The 19576-nt window shown below is 42.0% G+C and overlaps 1 protein-coding gene across 1 annotated transcript in view; it reads right to left on the bottom strand.

Moving 5' to 3' along the window:
* Positions 1–571: 571 nt before the first annotated feature.
* FBXO47 (F-box protein 47) overlaps positions 572–19576 on the bottom strand; it is a 167978-nt gene continuing 148973 nt past the window's right edge. The window contains exons 8-11 of the mRNA XM_044298333.1: positions 18805–18951; positions 17316–17458; positions 13297–13456; positions 572–1200 (exon numbers count right to left, since the gene is read on the bottom strand). Coding sequence (XP_044154268.1) covers positions 1088–1200; positions 13297–13456; positions 17316–17458; positions 18805–18951 — 563 coding nt within the window. The 3' untranslated portion in view covers positions 572–1087. The remainder of the gene's footprint in view (positions 1201–13296; positions 13457–17315; positions 17459–18804; positions 18952–19576) is intronic.

Below are 19576 nucleotides of genomic sequence, written 5' to 3' on the forward strand. Positions count from 1 at the left end.
AAATGATTTTACCAACTTTAGATTAGAACATTCATAGTTTTTATTTTGTCTTAATTAACAAGACATAAATCATACCTGAAAGTGACAATGCACCAGTGTGATATAAATACACATACATACACATAGCTATATATTACTATTCTTATTATTAAATGCAATCTGTTTGTCCTGCACAAATACTGTTCAGCAATCTAATATACAAGGATGCTGTCACGAAAGAGCAAAAGAGTCTATTATTGAGTTTCACTGAAATGCTTATGCTAACTAAAAAAGCAACCTGCAAACAAAACTCACCCACTCACTTCTAAAATTAGGAAATACTGACAGTCATAAGATCATTTTCCTTAAAGAAGAACTATGTGTTATTATTTAAAATGTTGGGGACACTATACGATAAAAGTTCTCACTATAATGAGGCTCTTAAAGGGCATCTGTCAGCAGATTTCTACCTATGACACTGGCTGACCTGTTACATGTGCGCTTGGCAGCTGAAGGCATCTGTGTTGGTCCCTTGTACATATGTGCCCGCATTGCTGAGAAAAATTATGCTTTAATATATGCAAATAAGCCTCTAGGTGCAACAGGGGCGTTGTCGTTACACCTTGAGGCTCAGCTTTCTCTGCAACTGGTGCGCCCTCTGCACTTTGATTGACAGAGCCAATCAATGTAAACATCATCACGCCTGGCCATGACTTCAATTGCAGAGGTTGCAGCAGTTGCAGAGAGAGCAGAGCATTTAGGTGTAACAGTAACGCCCCTGTTGATCCTAGAGGCTAATTTGCATATATTAAAACTTAATTTTTCTCAGCAACGCGGGCACATATGAATATGGGACCAACACAGATGCCTTCAGCCAGCATCATAGGTATAAATCTGCTGACAGATGTCCTCTAAAATGTTATTCTCTGTATTTTAGCCTCTGCAAATTAAATACTGGTCTGGCACATCATGCTTTTGTAAATGTCTCTACATTCTGTCTTACAGTTAGTTGTCCAGTACACATAGCAATGCCACCATCACAGTAATGCCCGGAACACTAAAAAAAACTTTTATCTTGAGAACATGAAAGGATTTCTCAAGTTTTCTCTCAGACAGAAGTGCCATTGAGTGTCAAGTAGAGGATCTCCTTGTGGAAATTTGCCTGAGCATTGACCAGATGGAACAGATTTAGAAAGCTGCTGTCCTCCTCATTGTGTCCCCCTGCAAAATAACAACAACAATCCTGACAGGTGCCAGTGATATATACAGCAGTATGTTCAATATTATGGCTTATCATTTATGGTAAATGTATTTTATAATGGTAGATGTTTTTTGAACTTTAAAAGCGAAACCCTGTCAGGATTCTGAAGAGCGCAGTCACTTCAACACCAAAACACTAGGAGTAGGAGGTGTCTGTTCTCACTATAATGTATATAGACTGTAGTGGCGAGATCTGGTCACTAGATGGTGTTGTTGTACAACAAATGTAGACACTGCACTAGTCTATGAAGAAAGCAGAGCCAGGGAAATAAGGTTACTTTCACAATGGCGTTTTGGTTTCCGTTTGTGAGATCCGTTCAGGGCTCTCACAAGCGGTCGAAAACGGATCAGTTTTGCCCTAATGCATTCTGAATGGAAAAGGATCCGCTCAGAATGCATCAGTTTGCCTCCGTTCTGTCTCCATTCCACTTTGGAGGTGGACACCAAAATGCTGCTTGCAGTGTTTTGGTGTCCGTCTGACAAAACTGAGCTAAACAGATCCGTTCTGACACACAATGTAAGTCAATGGGGACGGATCCGTTCCAAACGCAAGTGTGAAAGTAGCCTAAGCTAAACCGTCTTTGCTAACATTGTTGATGTCAGGAAGAGGGAAGTCTGCATATACAGTTGCAAGAAAAAGTATGTGAACCCTTTGGAATTATATGGATTTCTGCACAAATTGGTCATAAAATGTGATCTGATCTGATCTTCATCTAAGTCACAACAATAGACAATCACAGTCTGCTTAAACTAATAACACACAAAGAATTAAATGTTACCATGTTTTTATTGAACACACCATGTAAACATTCACAGTGCAGGTGGAAAAAGTATGTGAACCCCTAGACTAATGACATCTCCAAGAGCTAATTGGAGTGACTGGAGTCCAATCAATGAGATGAGGTTGGAGGTGTTGGTTACAGCTGCCCTGCCCTATCAAAAACACACACCAGTTCTGGGTTTGCTTTTCACAAGAAGCATTGCCTGATGTGAATGATGCCTCGCACAAAAGAGCTCTCAGAAGACCTGTTGACTTGCATAAAGCTGGAAAGGGTTATAAAAGTATCTCCAAAAGCCTTGCTGTTCATCAGTAGTGTTGATCACGAATATTCAAATTTTTATTGTGAATATCGGCACTTCGAGAATTCGCGAATATTTATTATACAGTGAGATATATTCGTAATTTTGAATATTTGAGATCTTTTAAAAATCAGTACACATGATCCCTCCCTGCTTCTAGCTTGTGGGCCAATGAGAAGGCTGCAATATCTTTGACTTTAGGAGTAGTGCTGATTGCAAATTTTCCTAATGCAAATTTTCGTAATGCGAATCAAAGAGATTGTGAAAACTCAGATCTGATAGTATATTCTAACCCCCAGGTGTTCCCATGGTGATGGGGACGCTTGTTGGGGAGGAGTATGCCAAAGTGGAACAACTGTACAGACAAAAAAAAATGAAGAATATTCTAAAAAACTAATATATTTGTTTTTTAGAATATTCGTAATATTCTAAAACAAGTATAGCAATATAGCGAATATTCGATAAAAAACAAAAACGAATGTAGAACAATATAGTGAGTGCTATAATCTTTTTTTTTAATAGTTGTAATTTTTTTCCAATCTGAACTTCAGATGAGAAAAAAAATTTAAACTATTAAAGAAAGAAGATTATAGCACGATATTAGCTAAATTGCTCTATATTCATTTTTTTCAAATATTCGCTATATTGCTATATATTCGTTTTTTTAGAATATTCGTTATATTCTAAAACAAGAATATATAGCAATATAGCAAATTGTAATATTACGAAAATTCTCATTATGAAAATTTGCAGTCAACACTACTCCTAAAGTCAAAGATATTGCAGCCTTCTCATTGGCCCACAAGCTAGAAGCAGAGAGGGATCATGTGTACTGATTAAAAAAAAATTCTCAAATATTCAAAATTACGAATATATATCACTATATTCGCTATATTGCTATATATTCTTGTTTTAGAATATTACAAATATTCTAAAAAACAAATATATTTGTTTTTTAGAATATTCATCTTTAAAAAAAAGAAATTGTACAGTTGTTCCACTTTGGCATACTCCTCCCCGACAAGCGTGCCCGTCACCATGGGAATGCCTGGGGGTTAGAATATACCATCGGATCTGAGTTTTCACGATCTTATTGAGTCTCATTACGAAAATTCGCATAACGAAAATTTTCATTACAAAAATTTGCATTATGAAAATTCGCAATCAACACTACTCCTAACAAATATTCGAATTTGCGAATATTCAACGAATATTCTATGAAATTTTTGCGAAATAGCGCAAATTCGAATATGACCCCTGCCGCTCATCACTATTCATCAGTCCACGGTAAGACAAATTGTCTATAAATGGAGAAAGTTCAGCACTGCTGCTACTCTCCCTAGGAGTGGCCGTCCTGTTTTTTTTTTTCACAAAAATGTTTTATTGTCAGAATGGCAATAGTAAAATACATCAGTTTCTTTGTGGACGCAGCCACATATGATGGGATAAATGTACATAATACCAATAATGTGTGGACTCAGCCACACTTGCAATGCCATATTACAAACATTAAACAATCAATTTGTCCTACGGCACCCGCTCGGGTGCTGCCTACGTAGGACGGAGACATTAAATAAAAGGTAACAAAGGGGAAAGGAAGTTCAGAACACATAAGACAAACTAAATAAAGGGAGGGACGGGAAAAGAAAAAGAAAAAAAAAAAAATGGTAAAAAGGATGGTCAGCTAATTAGTGTCATTAGAGCACCAGATCCATGTAAAAGAGCCTTTCTATAGTCAGATGGGAAGGGCTTAGTTATCCAGGTATAGGAAATTCTGCCAGCCAGGGAGACCAATATGAGTGGAAATAGCGTACCCTGTCAGTCCGCTGGGCCCAAAGATGTTCGAATATAGCATGGGTAGAAATTTTGTCTATGAGATCACTCCTGGAAGGGGTTAAGGACGATTTCCATTTTTTAGCAATTAAGAGTTTAGCCGTTAGTAATATATGACAAGTCAGCAATCTCAATTGTCTTGGAATCGTGTCAAGATCCAATGAGAGGAGTGCCATGGCCGGGGAAAGCGAAAGTTTGTGCCCTGTCACCTCTCTCATCAAGTCCCCAACTTCCGTCCAGAAGGGTTGGAGCGTGGCACATTGTGGCCGTCCTGTTAAGATGACTGCAAGAGTACAGCGCGGACTGCTCAATGAGGTGAAGAAGAATCCTAGAGTGTCAGCTAAAGACTTACAAAAGTCTCTGGCATATGCTAACATCCCTGTTAGCGAATCTATGATACGTAAAACACTAAACAAGAATGGATTTCATGGGAGGATACTACAGAGGAAGCCACTGCTGTCCCAATAAAAAAAAATTGCTGCACGTTTACGGTTTGCACAAGAGCACCTGGATGTTCCACAGCAGTACTGGAAACAATATTCTGTGGACAGATGAAACCAAAGTTGAATTTTTGGAAGAAACACACAACACTATGTGTGGAGAAAAAGAGGCACAGCACACCAACATCAAAACCTCATCCCAACTGTGAAGTATGGTGGTGGGGGCATCATGGTTTGGGGCTGCTTTGCTGCGTCAGGGCCTGGACGAATTGCTATCATCGAAGGAAAAATGAAGTCCCAAGTTTATCAAGACATTTTGCAGGAGAACTTAAGGCCATCTGTCCACCAGCTGAAGCTCAACAGAAGATAGTTGTTGCAACAGGACAACGACCCAAAGCATAGAAGTAAATCAACAACAGAATGGCTTAAACAGAAGAAAATACACCTTCTGGAGTGGCCCAGTCAGAGTCCTGACCTCAAACTGATTGAGATGCTGTGGCATGACCTCAAGAAAGCAATTCACACCAGACATCCCAAGAATATTGCTGAACTGAAACAGTTCTGTAAAGAGGAATGGTCAAGAATTACTCCTGACCATTGTGCACGTCTGATCTGCAACTACAGGAAATGTTTGGTTGAAATTATTACTGCCAAAAGAGGTTCAACCAGTTATTAAATCCAAGGGTTCACATACTTTTTCCACCTGCACTGTGAATGTTTAAATTGTGTGTTCAATAAAAACATGGTAACAAGATTATTGCCGACAGGTTAGCCTCTTTTTTACCATCTTTAATAGGTGCTGAACAGGTGGGATTTGTCCAGGGCCGCTCAGCGGTTAAGAATATTCGGACGGTTTTAGCAGTGCTGGATAGAGTTAGACAGGACCCTCGTCCAGGGGAACGTCCAGCCATGCTCACCTTAGACGCAGAAAAAGCTTTTGATAATGTTCGGTGGGCGTGGCTGGAGGCGGTACTGGACAGATTGGGATTCAAGGGGGCTTTTAGGACGTTTATTGCAAATTTGTATAGTAACCCAAGAGCGCGGGTATACACCCAGGGCTACCTCTCCAAACCTTTTGAACTGGAAAAGGGTACAAGACAGGGATGCCCGCTCTCACCCCTGCTCTTCAACTTAGCACTTGAGCCATTATCACGGCTTCTTTGCACTTCGGACCTGTATACAGGGATTGAGGTGGGAACTAAACAAGTGAAGGCGGCGCTCTTTGCTGATGATGTAGTATTATTTCTGGCTCGACCGAGAGAGCATATCCCAGTTATTTTCGAGGATTTGGAGGCCTTTGGAAGTTATTCTGGGTACAGGGTGAATATTTCAAAATGTGAACTCTTGCCTTTGGTGCCCATGAATGACATCGTACAAAAAGTAAAAAGGGATCAAGGAATTAGCATAGCCAAATCCAGCATAACATACCTAGGGGTGAAGATAGGGAGGGACCCGCACTCTTTATATCAATTAAATTTTCCACCATTACTGTCCCGGATAGGGGCCGACCTGGATAGATGGCAAGGCCTACCTCTTTCCCTGATGGGGAGGTGCTGCCTGGTGAAGATGATGGGAGTCGCTAGGTTGTTATATCCAATGCAGACTATTCCATTACTGCTGAGACATGCTGATGTCAAACTCTTGGAAAGCAGATTTGTGCGGTTCATATGGCAAGGCAAGAAGCCGAGAGTGGCTCTGGACAAATTGAAACTGAGAAGGGAGGTGGGAGGGATTAACTTCCCGGACGTCAGGGGTTATAATATAGCATGTAACAGCAGGTACATATTGGATTGGGCAAATCAGACCTCTTATTATACAAATCTCAGTCTGGAGAAACAGTTAGCAAAACCTTGGGATCTGATGGCATTACTGCACACTAGTCTGCCTAACTTGCCGAGATCAATTAAAATGTCCTTGCTGTTAAGGGATACTATTGTAGTGTGGAAAATACTGAGGAAGATGTATGATTTGCCCTATCAAATATCTAAGCATCTCCCAATAGCAGCCAACCCTAGTTTTGAGCCAGGAAGGGGTAGCAAAGGTATAGCAATGTGGTTAAGCAAAGGGATAAGAACGATGGGTGACGTATTCCATGAGACAGAACCTCGGAGGAGGACACAGGAGGAGTTGAGGGAGAGGTGGGGATTGCAGGGTCTGACATTCTTGCCGTACATGCAACTTATGTCATATGGCAAAAGATTATGCAGGGATCTAACAAGAGAATGGAGGACGAATGATTTTGACAGTCTTTTGCGGCAAAAGGTTAGACCGACAATCTCACTTCTTTATCAATCCCTGAGAAATAGATGGGAAAGGGTGGAGGCCAAGAATATGTTTCGGAAGTGGGGAACATTATTGGAGGTTGAGGATGTGCACCAGTTGGTTTGGACGGGCATAGGGACGCTGCATCAGGCTGTTCCGGATGAAAACTGGCGCGAGACTCACTTCAAAATTCTGCACCGCGCAACCTATGGTTTTGATGTTCCAAGGGCAGGTTCAAAACTAGACAGAATAGTGGCATGTCCAAAGTGTGATGCCCCTGGAACAGATTTATACCATGGGCTATGGAGCTGTCCGAGATTGAGATCATATTGGGATGAAGTCTCTGATCTACTAAAAAAGTGTGGTAGGAGTGAGACGGAGATTACTCCTGTAGTTGTGATCTTGCATGTCCAATACCACAAAGACGACCGGTCCAATAGCTACACAATGTCGTCTCTATTACCAATGGAGCATAAAATTGTGCTAGGGGCGAAAAAATGCTTGTTAAACTTGTGGCTTCAATCTCAGACTCCCTCGATATCCATGGTCATCACGTGTCTCAGACGCATATTCCATCTGGAGTGGTTGGTAGCGACGCAACAAAAAGAGGTTAGAGGGAAAAAATTATATCTAACATGGCGCAAATTTATTCTGGGTCATATTAATCACGGCGAATACAACCGGATTATGTCCCCCTTCAAGTTGACGGAGTGGTATTTGTTGGAGGATCTCAAGGATAGACTGGGAATGTTAAAAGTGACATAGGTGTTACCAGATGTGTATGTACTTATGTGTAGCCAGGTATGGTGTTCCAGCTGATGCAGGGAAGGGGGGGAGGGGGGGAATTGGGTTTTATATTGGGGGGTTTTGTTTTAACTTTCCAAATGATGTAACGTGCCGAACATGCTTTTTCTATGTCAAAGTCATCTTCATGTACAGTGTGATATGATGTCAATTTGTTACTTTTGGATTGTGGGAGAAAAATAAAAAATTATATTTAAAAAAAAAAACATGGTAACATTTAATTCTTGTTATTAGTTTAACCACCTCAGCCCCCCTAGCTTAAACCCCCTTAATGACCAGACCACTTTTTACAATTCTGCACTACACTACTTTCACGGTTTATTGCTCGGTCATACAACTTACCACCCAAATTAATTTTACCTCCTTTTCTTCTCACTAATAGAGCTTTCATTTGGTGGTATTTCATTGCTGCTGACATTTTAACATTTTTTTATATTAATCAAAAATGACCGAAATGTTTGCAAAAAAATTACATTTTTCACTTTCTGTAAAATTTTTCAAATAAAACTACATTTCTATATATATTTTTCTCTAAATGTATTGTTCTACATGTCTTTAATAAAAAAAAAAATACAATAAGTGTATATTTATTGGTTTGGGTAAAAGTTATAGCGCTTACAAACTACGGTGCAAAAATTTTTATTTAAGCACTTTGACTTTCTGATCACCTGTCATGTTTCCTGAGGTTCTACAATGCCCAGACAGTAGAAACACCCCACAAATGACCCCATTTCGGAAAGTAGACACCCTAAGGTATTCGCTGATGGGTATACAGGGAGTGCAGAATTATTAGGCAAATGAGTATTTTGACCACATCATCCTCTTTATGCATGTTGTCTTACTCCAAGCTGTATAGGCTCGAAAGCCTACTACCAATTAAGCATATTAGGTGATGTGCATCTCTATAATGAGAAGGGGTGTGGTCTAATGACATCAACACCCTATATCAGGTGTGCATAATTATTAGGCAACTTCCTTTCCTTTGGCAAAATGGGTCAAAAGAAGGACTTGACAGGCTCAGAAAAGTCAAAAATAGTGAGATATCTTGCAGAGGGATGCAGCACTCTTAAAATTGCAAAGCTTCTGAAGCGTGATCATCGAACAATCAAGCGTTTCATTCAAAATAGTCAACAGGGTCGCAAGAAGCGTGTGGAAAAACCAAGGCGCAAAATAACTGCCCATGAACTGAGAAAAGTCAAGCGTGCAGCTGCCAAGATGCCACTTGCCACCAGTTTGGCCATATTTCAGAGCTGCAACATCACTGGAGTGCCCAAAAGCACAAGGTGTGCAATACTCAGAGACATGGCCAAGGTAAGAAAGGCTGAAAGACGACCACCACTGAACAAGACACACAAGCTGAAACGTCAAGACTGGGCCAAGAAATATCTCAAGACTCATTTTTCTAAGGTTTTATGGACTGATGAAATGAGAGTGAGTCTTGATGGGCCAGATGGATGGGCCCGTGGCTGGATTGGTAAAGGGCAGAGAGCTCCAGTCCGATTTAGACACCAGCAAGGTGGAGGTGGAGTACTGGTTTAAGCTGGTATCATCAAAGATGAGCTTGTGGGGCCTTTTCGGGTTGAGGATGGAGTCAAGCTCAACTCCCAGTCATACTGCCAGTTTCTGGAAGACACCTTCTTCAAGCAGTGGTACAGGAAGAAGTCTGCATCCTTCAAGAAAAACATGATTTTCATGCAGGACAATGCTCCATCACACGCGTCCAAGTACTCCACAGCGTGGCTGGCAAGAAAGGGTATAAAAGAAGAAAATCTAATGACATGGCCTCCTTGTTCACCTGATCTGAACCCCATTGAGAATCTGTGGTCTATCATCAAATGTGAGATTTACAAGGAGGGAAAAGAGTACACCTCTCTGAACAGTGTCTGGGAGGCTGTGGTTGCTGCTGCACGCAATGTTGATGGTGAACAGATCAAAACACTGACAGAATCCATGGATGGCAGGCTTTTGAGTGTCCTTGCAAAGAAAGGTGGCTATATTGGTCACTGATTTGTTTTTGTTTTGTTTTTGAATGTCAGAAATGTATATTTGTGAATGTTGAGATGTTATATTGGTTTCACTGGTAAAAATAAATAATTGAAATGGGTAGATATTTATTTTTTGTTAAGTTGCCTAATAATTATGCACAGTAATAGTCACCTGCACACACAGATATCCCCCTAAAATAGCTAAAACTAAAAACAAACTAAAAACTACTTCCAAAAATATTCAGCTTTGATATTAATTAGTTTTTTGGGTTCATTGAGAACATGGTTGTTGTTCAATAATAAAATTAATCCTCAAAAATACAACTTGCCTAATAATTCTGCACTCCCTGTAGTGAGTTCATGGAAGTTTTTATTTTTTGTCACAAGTTAGCGGAAATTGAATTTTTTATTCCACTAACTTGTGACAAAAAATAAAATTTTACATGAACTCACCATACCCCTCACGGAATACATTGGGGTGTCTTCTTTCTAAAATGGGGTCACTTGTGGTGTATTTATACTGCCCTTGCATTTTAGGGGCCCTAAAGCGTGAGAAGTAGTTTGGAATCCAAATGCGTTAAAATGCCCTGTGAAATCCTAAAGGTACTCATTGGAATTTGGGCCCTTTTGCGCATCTTGGCTGCAAAACAATGTCACTCATGTGGTATCGCCGTACTCAGAAGAAGTAGGGCAATGTGTTTTGGGGTGTATTTTTACATATATCCATACTGTGTGTGAAAAATATCTCTGTAAATGACAACTTTTTACATTTTTGTATACAAAGTTGTCAATTTACAGAGATATTTCTCTCACCCAGCATGGGTATATGTAAAAATACACCCCAAACCACATTGCCCTACTTCTCCTGAGTACGGCGATATCACATGTGTGACCCTTTTTTGCAGCCTAGGTGTGCAAAGGGGCCAAAATTCCAATGAGTACCTTTAGGATTTCACAGGGCATTTTTACGCATTTGGATTCCAAACTACTTCTCACGCTTTAGGGCCCCTAAAATGCCAGGGCAGTATAAATACCCCACATGTGACCCTATTTTGGAAAGAAGACACCCCAAGGTATTCCGTGAGGGGCATGGCGAGTTCATAGAAGTTGTTTTTTTTGGCACAAGTTAGTTAAATTGGATTTTTTTTTGTTTTTTCTCCCTTTCCGCTAACTTGTGACAAAAAGTTAAATCTTTCATGGACTCTATATGCCCTTCAGCAAATACCTTGGGGTGTCTTCTTTCCAAAATAGGGTCATTTGTGGGGTGTTTGTACTGCCCTGGCATTACATGTATGGCCAGCATTAGGAGTTTCTGCTATTCTCCTTATATTGAACATACGGTTAATGAGATATTTTTTTCCGTTCAGCCTCTGGGCTGAAAGAAAAAATGAACGGCACAGTTTTCTTCATTCGCATAGATCAACGTGGATGAAAAAAAAAGAGGGGAAAGGCGTCTGCCAGGACATAGGAGCTCCGCCCAACATCCAAACCCACTCAGCCCAGTATGCCCTGGCAAACCCGATTTCTCCATTCACATCAATTTTTTTTTTTTTTTAATATACAAAGTGTTTGCCAAAGCATATGAACACTGCCCCTCAGCTCATAAGCCTCGGCAAATGTATCTTGCCATTTGGTCAACTAAATTTAGGGGGTATTCCCTGAGACTATCCAAGAAAAAAAGCAAGCCTGTCTTACAAATGGGAGGCTAGCAAAGTACAGGAAGCCGCTGCGATTGATAAAAAATATCAAAACTGATTTTTTTTATCGCCGGAGTGCTTGTGTAGTGATTGTGCAGTGATAAAAAAATAAATAAAAATTTGTCACTGCGGCGGGGCGGGCGTGGGTGAACGCACGTGTGGGCGACCGATCAGGCCTGATCGGGCAAACACTGCGTTTTGGGTGGAGGGCGAGCTAAGGTGACACTAATACTATTATAGATCTGACTGTGATCAGTTCTGATCACTTACAGATACTATAAAGTACCAATTCTGATTAGCAATACGCTAATCAGCGAATCAGAGACTGCGGTGCGGTCCAAAGGGGCCTAAACTAACCTAAACCTAACATTCAATACTGGTGGAAAAAAAAAAGTGACAGTTTACACTGATCACTTTTTTCCCTTTCACTAGTGATTGACAGGGGTGATCAAGGGGTTAATTGGAGTGATTGGGGGGGGGGGGGGGTGATCTGGGGCTAAATATGTAGTGCTTGGTGTACTCACTGTGATCTGTGCTCTCTGCTGGGACCAACCGACGAAAAGGACCCAGCAGAGAGCACAGAAGCCATTTAACACATTATATTTATAAATATAATGTGTTATATGGCTGGTAGTTCGTTATTTTAAAAGTCACCAACCTGCCAGCGCTGATCATTGGCTGGTGACCAACTCCTTGTGCGCCTTTTGCCGACCAGCACTGCGCATGTGCAGGTCGCATATGCGCGTCATCTCGCGTCTCGCAAGATAACGCGTAGATGCGTCCAGGAGGAATAACCCGGCCGCCCGCAGGACGCATCCCTGCATTAGGTGGTCGGGAGGTAGTTATGCAGACTGTGATTGTCTATTGTTGTGACTTAGATGAAGATCAGATCACATTTTATGACCAATTTGTACAGAAATCCATATCATTCCAAAGGGTCACATACTTTTTATTGCAACTGTGAGTACTGCAGCAACCATAATGGCAGAGTTTGGGCACAAGGCCACATAATACATGCTCACTTTCTTGCTCAGGGAAGGGGGGGGGGTCTAGATAGACCAACTACAGCTGAAGAGTGCTCCCCTCAATGACAAGGGAACAGGCATATGAGAGAGTGTCCCCTGCATGAAAGGTACTGGTACAGGAGTGCCATGACGTGTGCATTCACAAGAACAAGGGGTGAACCAGACTGGGCCACAGTCCATGGCTAAAGCTAATCCTTGGCTAGGCATGAATAGAAGTGGTCACTGAATAGAAGTAGTCTATGAACTATGAAATCAGAATATGCGCATATGTGGTATCGTATAGAAGTAAACTAATCTTTTCACTGAAAAGGAACTCAAATTTACAACATTTACAACATTTTACTGAAAAGAGTACTTACTGAACTGATACAAAGGTGAAAACACCAGATTACTGTAGGATGTAGACCCAATGCTATATGAGGTAGAGGCTGCACAGATCCCAAAGGCTCCATTCACACATCCGTAATTCTGTTCCGCATTTTGCGGAACGGAATGGTGGACCCATTCATTTCTATGGGGCCACACGATGTGCTGTCAAGATCCGGAAAGGCGGACCTGCAATTCCGTTCCCGAAAAAATATAACAAAATAAAAAATGTCCCATTTTATTAGGCATTTTCTATTATAGTGCCAATGATGTGCAGTCCGCAAAATGCGGAACGCACATTGCCGGTGTCCGTGTTTTGCGGATCCACAAAATACATACAGACGTGTGAATGGACCCAAATACTGATAAACATCCACTGATGCTCTTATAGCTATGAGTGTGGTAGATGCTTGGTATTTTCAAATGCCCACAAGTAAGGTTTCTATAATATTCTAGTTGCGTATTTATGCATAGTGCACCACTATTGGTCACAGACAGCCACTTGGCTTGTGTATAAAAGGAGAAAGAACCTTGCAGAACAGAACAAGGAATTTTGCCCACTAACCTGAGATGACTGACTGCAGCAAATCCATGATAACGCGAGCAAAAGAGTTTTCCACATTCTGCAGGAAGGTTTTTCTCTCTTGTTGAGTGCTGAAAACTTTACTAATTCTCTGCATCATTTTCACGGCCCAATCCATGCAGTACAAATCCTTTTCACAAACCTGACTTGCATATAAAAAAGAAATGCTGAACCTTTGCAGGAACATTTACTTTACAGTAAAAATTGTTTTATTGTTCAGTGCTGTTTAGTGTATGTAAATATAAATCTTGGGGCATTTTTTACATTTCACATTAATCAACCATTTGAATTAATTATTTTTTTGCCATTTTCAGCATCAACTCACAGGAAACAACGTTATCCCTTACTACAAGTGATTTTTTTTTAATCTATAAAGCAGTTTTCCTGCACGCCATCCCGGTCATGTGACATTTTACTCTGTGTTGGTTCCCTATCCTGATGACATCCCAACTACATCTGAGTCATGGCAAGACTTGTACGGTTCTGCCTGGTCGACACAACAACATCAATAACCTTGATGTTGCCTCTGAGGGCAGTGTTCTTCTCTTTTTTCCTGGACCCTGCCCTGTAGATGTGATGTCAGCAATGATTCTGTGTCTAAGGCCTCATGCACACGACAGTTTTTTTTCACGGCCCGCAAAAACGGGGTCCGTGGGTCCGTGATCCGTGACCGTTTTTTCGTCCGTGGGTCTTCCTTGATTTTTGGAGGATCCACGGACATGAAAAAAAAGTCGTTTTGGTGTCCGCCTGGCCGTGCGGAGCCAAACGGATCCATCCTGAATTACAATGCAAGTCAATGGGGACGGATCCGTTTGATGTTGACACAATATGGTGCCATTTCAAACGGATCCGTCCCCATTGACTTTCAATGTAAAGTCTGGAGTTCTTTTATACCATCGGATTGGAGTTTTCTCCAATCCGATGGTATATTTTAACTTGAAGCGTCCCCATCACCATGGGAACGCCTCTATGTTAGAATATACTGTCGGATATGAGCTACTTCGTGAACCTCAGATCCGACAGTATATTCTAACACAGAGGCGTTCCCATGGTGATGGAGACGCTTCAGGTTAGAATACACTACAAACTTTGTACAAGACTGCCCCCTGCTGCCTGGCAGCACCCGATCTCTTACTGGGGGATATGATAGCACAATTAACCCCTTTAGGTGCGGCACCTAAAGGGGTTAATTGTACTATCATATTCCCCTGTAGGAGATCAGGGCTGCCAGGCAGCAGGGGGCAGCCCCCCCCCTCCCCAGTTTGAATATCGTTGGTGGCACAGTGTGCCAACCACCATCGGCCCCCCCTCCCTCCCTCTATTGTATTAAATCGTTGGTGGCACAGTGTGCCAACCACCATCGGCCCCCCTCCCTCCCTCTATTGTATTAAATCGTTGGTGGCACAGTGTGCCAACCACCATCGCCCCCCCCCCCCCCTCTATAGCAGTAACATTGGTGGCAGTGTGTGGTCTCAACAGTAGAAGATTCATACTTACCGGCTTGCTGCTGCGATGTCTGTGTCCGGCCGGGAGCTCCTCCTACTGGTAAGTGAAAGGTCTGTGCGGCGCATTGCTAAAGAACTGTCACTTACCAGTAGGAGGAGCTCCCGGCCGTTCACAGACATCGCAGCAGCAAGCAGGTAAGTATGAATCTTCTACTGTTGAGACCGCACACTGCCACCAATGTTACTGCTATAGAGGGAGAGGGGGGTGGCGGGGGGGGCGATGGTGGTTGGCACACTGTGCCACCAACGATTTAATACAATAGAGGGAGGGAGGGGGGCCGATGGTGGTTGGCACACTGTGCCACCAACGATTTAATACAATAGAGGGAGGGAGGGGGGGGGGCGATGGTGGTTGGCACACTGTGCCACCAACGATATTCAAACTGGGGAGGGGGGGGGGTCTGCCCCCTGCTGCCTGGCAGCCCTGATCTCTTACAGGGGAATATGATAGTACAATTAACCCCTTTAGGTGCCACACCTGAAGGGGTTAATTGTGCTATCATATCCCCCTGTAAGAGATCGGGTGCTGCCAGGCAGCAGGGGGCAGTCTTGTACAAAGTTTGCAGTGTATTCTAACTAGAAGCGTCCCCATCACCATGGGAACGCTTCTGTGTTAGAATATACTGTCGGAAATGAGTTTTCACGAAGTGAAAACTTAGATCAGAAAAAGCTTTTATGCAGACGGATCTTCGGATCCGTCTGTATGAAAGCAACCTACGGCCACGGATCACGGACACGGATGCCAATCTTGTGTGCATCCGTGTTCTTTCACGGACCCATTGACTTGAATGGGCCCGTGAACCGTTGGCCGTGAAAAAAATAGGACAGGTTATATTTTTTTCACGGCCTCGAAACACGGGTCACGGGCGCGGTGTAAAAACGGTGCACAAGCCGAGTTTTCTACGGCCCCATTGAAAGTCAATGGAGCCGCAGAAAAAAACGGAAAACGGCACAACGGCCACGGGTGCACACAACGGTCGTGTGCATGAGGCCTAAGGGCAAGGTTTGTCAAGCCGGGCTTTAAGCAGGCTTGGATATGTCATTTCCAAGCTAGGAGGAGGAGGAGGAGAGACAGACCTGATGCTACAGACACTCCCCGTGAGTCTTGTGCCAGTATGTAAACACAGGGTGAGGATTCACCGATCGCAATTACAGTGGATGAGTCAAAATTCACTCAGAACTTCATCATCTGTCTTATATAATGCAGTAAGGTTAAATGGTGGTGTTGTTTAATTTTGTGTGTAAGGCCCCTTTCACACAGGTGAGTATTCCGCGCGGGTGCAATGCGTGAGTTGAACGTATTACACCCGCACTGAATCCTGACCCATTCATTTCTATGGGGCTGTTCACATGAGCGGTGATTTTCACGCATCGCTTGTGCGTTGCATGAAACTCGCAGCATGTTCTATATTGTGCGTTTTCCACGCAACGCAGGCCCCATAAAAGTGAATGGGGCTGCGTGAAAATCACAAGCATCCGCAAGCAAGATGCGGTGTGATTTTCACGCACGGTTGCTAGGAGACGATCATTTTATTATTTTCCCTTATAACATGGTTATAAGGGAAAATAATAGCATTCTGAATACAGAATGCATAGTACAATAGCGCTGGAGGGGTTCAAAAAATAGAATAAAAAATTTAAAATTTGACCGGAGTGACGTCACCACAGGTCCTTTGACTGCAATCAGCAAAGAAAGAGACAGAAAAGATGCCGGCTGCGCGAGCAAGTGGATTAAGGTGAGTTAATTTTATTTTTATTTTTTTAACCCCTCCAGCGCTATTGTACTATGCATTCTGTATTCAGAATGCTATTATTTTCCATTATAACCATGTTATAAGGGAAAATAATACAATCTACAGAACACCGATCCCAAGCCCGAACTTCTGTGAAGAAGTTCGGGTTTGGGTACCAAACATGGCGATTTTTCTCACGCACGTGCAAAACGCATTACAATGTTTTGCACTCGCGCGGAAAAGTCGTGCATGTTCCTGCAACGCACCCGCACCTTTTCCCGCAACGCCCGTGTGAAACCAGCCTAACAGGAAAACCCCTTGAAATAGACTAATTTGTGATTATTTATACAGGTGTGTTGATTCTTGATGTAGTCACAGTAGGTGCCGCTAGATTATGCTTAACCCATTGTGTATACTAGCAGGCATTCAACAGTAAACCCAGTGTTTTGGTGATATGCACATCATGTTTGTAACGTGTCTTCAATAAAACGACAATGTTTTTAATTTTCATGGATGCTGGAATCGCTTTTTGGAGTTTAAACTATTGTGTTGGCTCAGCGCTGTTTCGTGCATGGTCCCTTATACTTGGGGGTCTTCTACAAGATGGTGAGTGAAAATTTCCCTTTTGTATTATTCTCAAACACTCACACCCTGTTCAATACCCAACAATAAAAGACTGCAATTTTATATTTGCACGTCTGTGAACCCACATATCGAAAGAACAAACTGCAGGGCACCTGTAACCTGCATATTAAGCACTCACCAGCGCAAGAAAGACCACCATTCTGCCTAGGTCTGCTGTCCGTCCATTCACTGCTTTGCTGGCCATGAAGGTGAAACAGATACTGTTTCCACTTAAGATGAGAAGGCGGGCATTGTTTTCTAGTAGCCATTCATGAGGGACCACTGCCAAAAGAAAAAGACATTTCACGAACAATAAAAATAAAAATTTGGCATTTAGTACACATATGCCGCCATATGGTACTCCGTTTCACACTGTATGCCACAGATATTCTCTCTTAGAAGAAATAGTTCTATGTTAGAATTCCCCCATAAGTGCTTGTTCACAACGTTGTTCATTTCCGTTGTTCTGCTCCGATAGTCATTATCAAACGGATGCTAAAGCGCCAGACAGGCCCCTTTTCTTTAATGGGCCACTGAGTTTCCATCATATTCCAGGAAAAAATAGCATTGCAATTTATCTGACATGCCTATTTTAATAGCTACACACATTTCCCACGTAATAACTATTCTTATGGCTCTATGTTGTGTCCTTCCTTTATTATTTCACCTAGAAGTTATAAATGAATTGCTAGCAGTCTGCAGTAAGGATACAGAAGGGAGGTAACAAGTTGGGGGCGTATACCTGCACAGTCTGACAATGGCAGCACTGATTGGATAGAGCGAGTCTGTGCAGGTACACCCCCCCAACTGGTTACCATCCCTCTGTATCCTTACTGCAGACTGATAGCAATTCATTCATAATTTCTAGTAGGAATAATACAGGGATGGCACAACATAGAGCCATAAGTATAGATGCTCCAGAAATGTTAGTACATGGGGAATGTATGGAGCTATTAAAACAGCCATGTCAGGAGTGGTGACAGGTCCTCTTTAACACGTTCTCTAATGTAGATGTGAATGAGCCCTAATGTGGTGTCTGATGGTCTGGCAGTCCATATGCCTTTGTATGAAATCAGAGTCATAGCATAAATGAATCAATATCATAGTAGTGCAAATATATTTTAGATTTCCAGCATTCATGATTACAATAGCTAAGATTTATGTTAGTAAACTACAACTCCCAGCATGCTTGAACAGCCTACAGCTATCAGTCTACAGCAGGGCATTGTGGGAGTTGTAGTTTCACGACAGCTGGAGGGACGCAGGTTGAGCATGCCTGGTATACGGCATACTGACACTCAGAATGTGGTAATAGGCAGAAACAGTGAAGAGTAAAAGTGCAAAGTAAAGTGGATACATTTCATATATCATCTCTGCCTCCAGTATCTGGGACATTTAAAAAGAAATACTAGAATAATTTTATATTGTCCACTATATTTAATTCACATTACACCCCCTATAGCCTATACAGAAAAATATAAAAATCCCTGCAGCACTGCCACCTTCATCTTCTGGCAGACAATTGTGCAGCACGCGTCATATGCTATTGTGTATACATTTGATTTACTGCAGTTGTGCCAGACACAGACACATAAAATGTCTGCCCGATTGTGTGTACATTAAATTACCTGACAGCTCATCCACCAGACTGATAACATCATCGGCTGTCCACTCTTTGGACTCTGTGTCATAAAGCAGTTTGATGGCGTCAGCTAGTCCCTTAAGACTGTTCTCATCAGCTAATCCTTCTGTCATCTTCAGCCATGATATATGTCCTAAATACATTAATCAAATGGAGTAACTGTAAGCAGTGATCAGATTTCTCAGAAAACACACACACATATATATATATATATATATATATATATGCAAAAGTGTGTGTGTTTATTTATATACAAAGATTTCTTTTTTGCTAAACAGATAAACAAGTTATTTTTTTTATTTACAGGCCATAAACATAAAGATGTAGCCACGATACAAGCCTTTTCAAATTTTATATGTTGGTTGGAAAAGGCCATAGAGAAGATGTTCCCTACAAAACATATTTTTGGTAACTGGAAGGGCCTGCCCCAGGAACTATGGTACAGCTAAGGCTACTTTCACACTCGCGTTTGGTGCGGATCCGCCATGGATCTGCACAAACGCATCCGTTCAGATAATACAACCGCATGCATCCGTTCAGAACGGATCCGTTTGTATTATCTTTAACATAGCCAAAAGGGATCCGTCTTGAACACCATTGAAAGTCAATAGAGGACGGATCCGTTTTCTATTGTGCCAGATTGTGTCAGTGAAAACTGATCCGTTTTGGACCGCTTGTGAGAGCCCTCAACGGATCTCACAAACGGAAATCAAAACGCCAGTGTGAAAGTAGCCTAAGACTACAATCTTTGCTCATCT

Source organism: Bufo gargarizans, chromosome 6, assembly GCF_014858855.1.
Source record: "Bufo gargarizans isolate SCDJY-AF-19 chromosome 6, ASM1485885v1, whole genome shotgun sequence".
NCBI classification, from domain to species: Eukaryota; Metazoa; Chordata; class Amphibia; order Anura; family Bufonidae; genus Bufo; species Bufo gargarizans.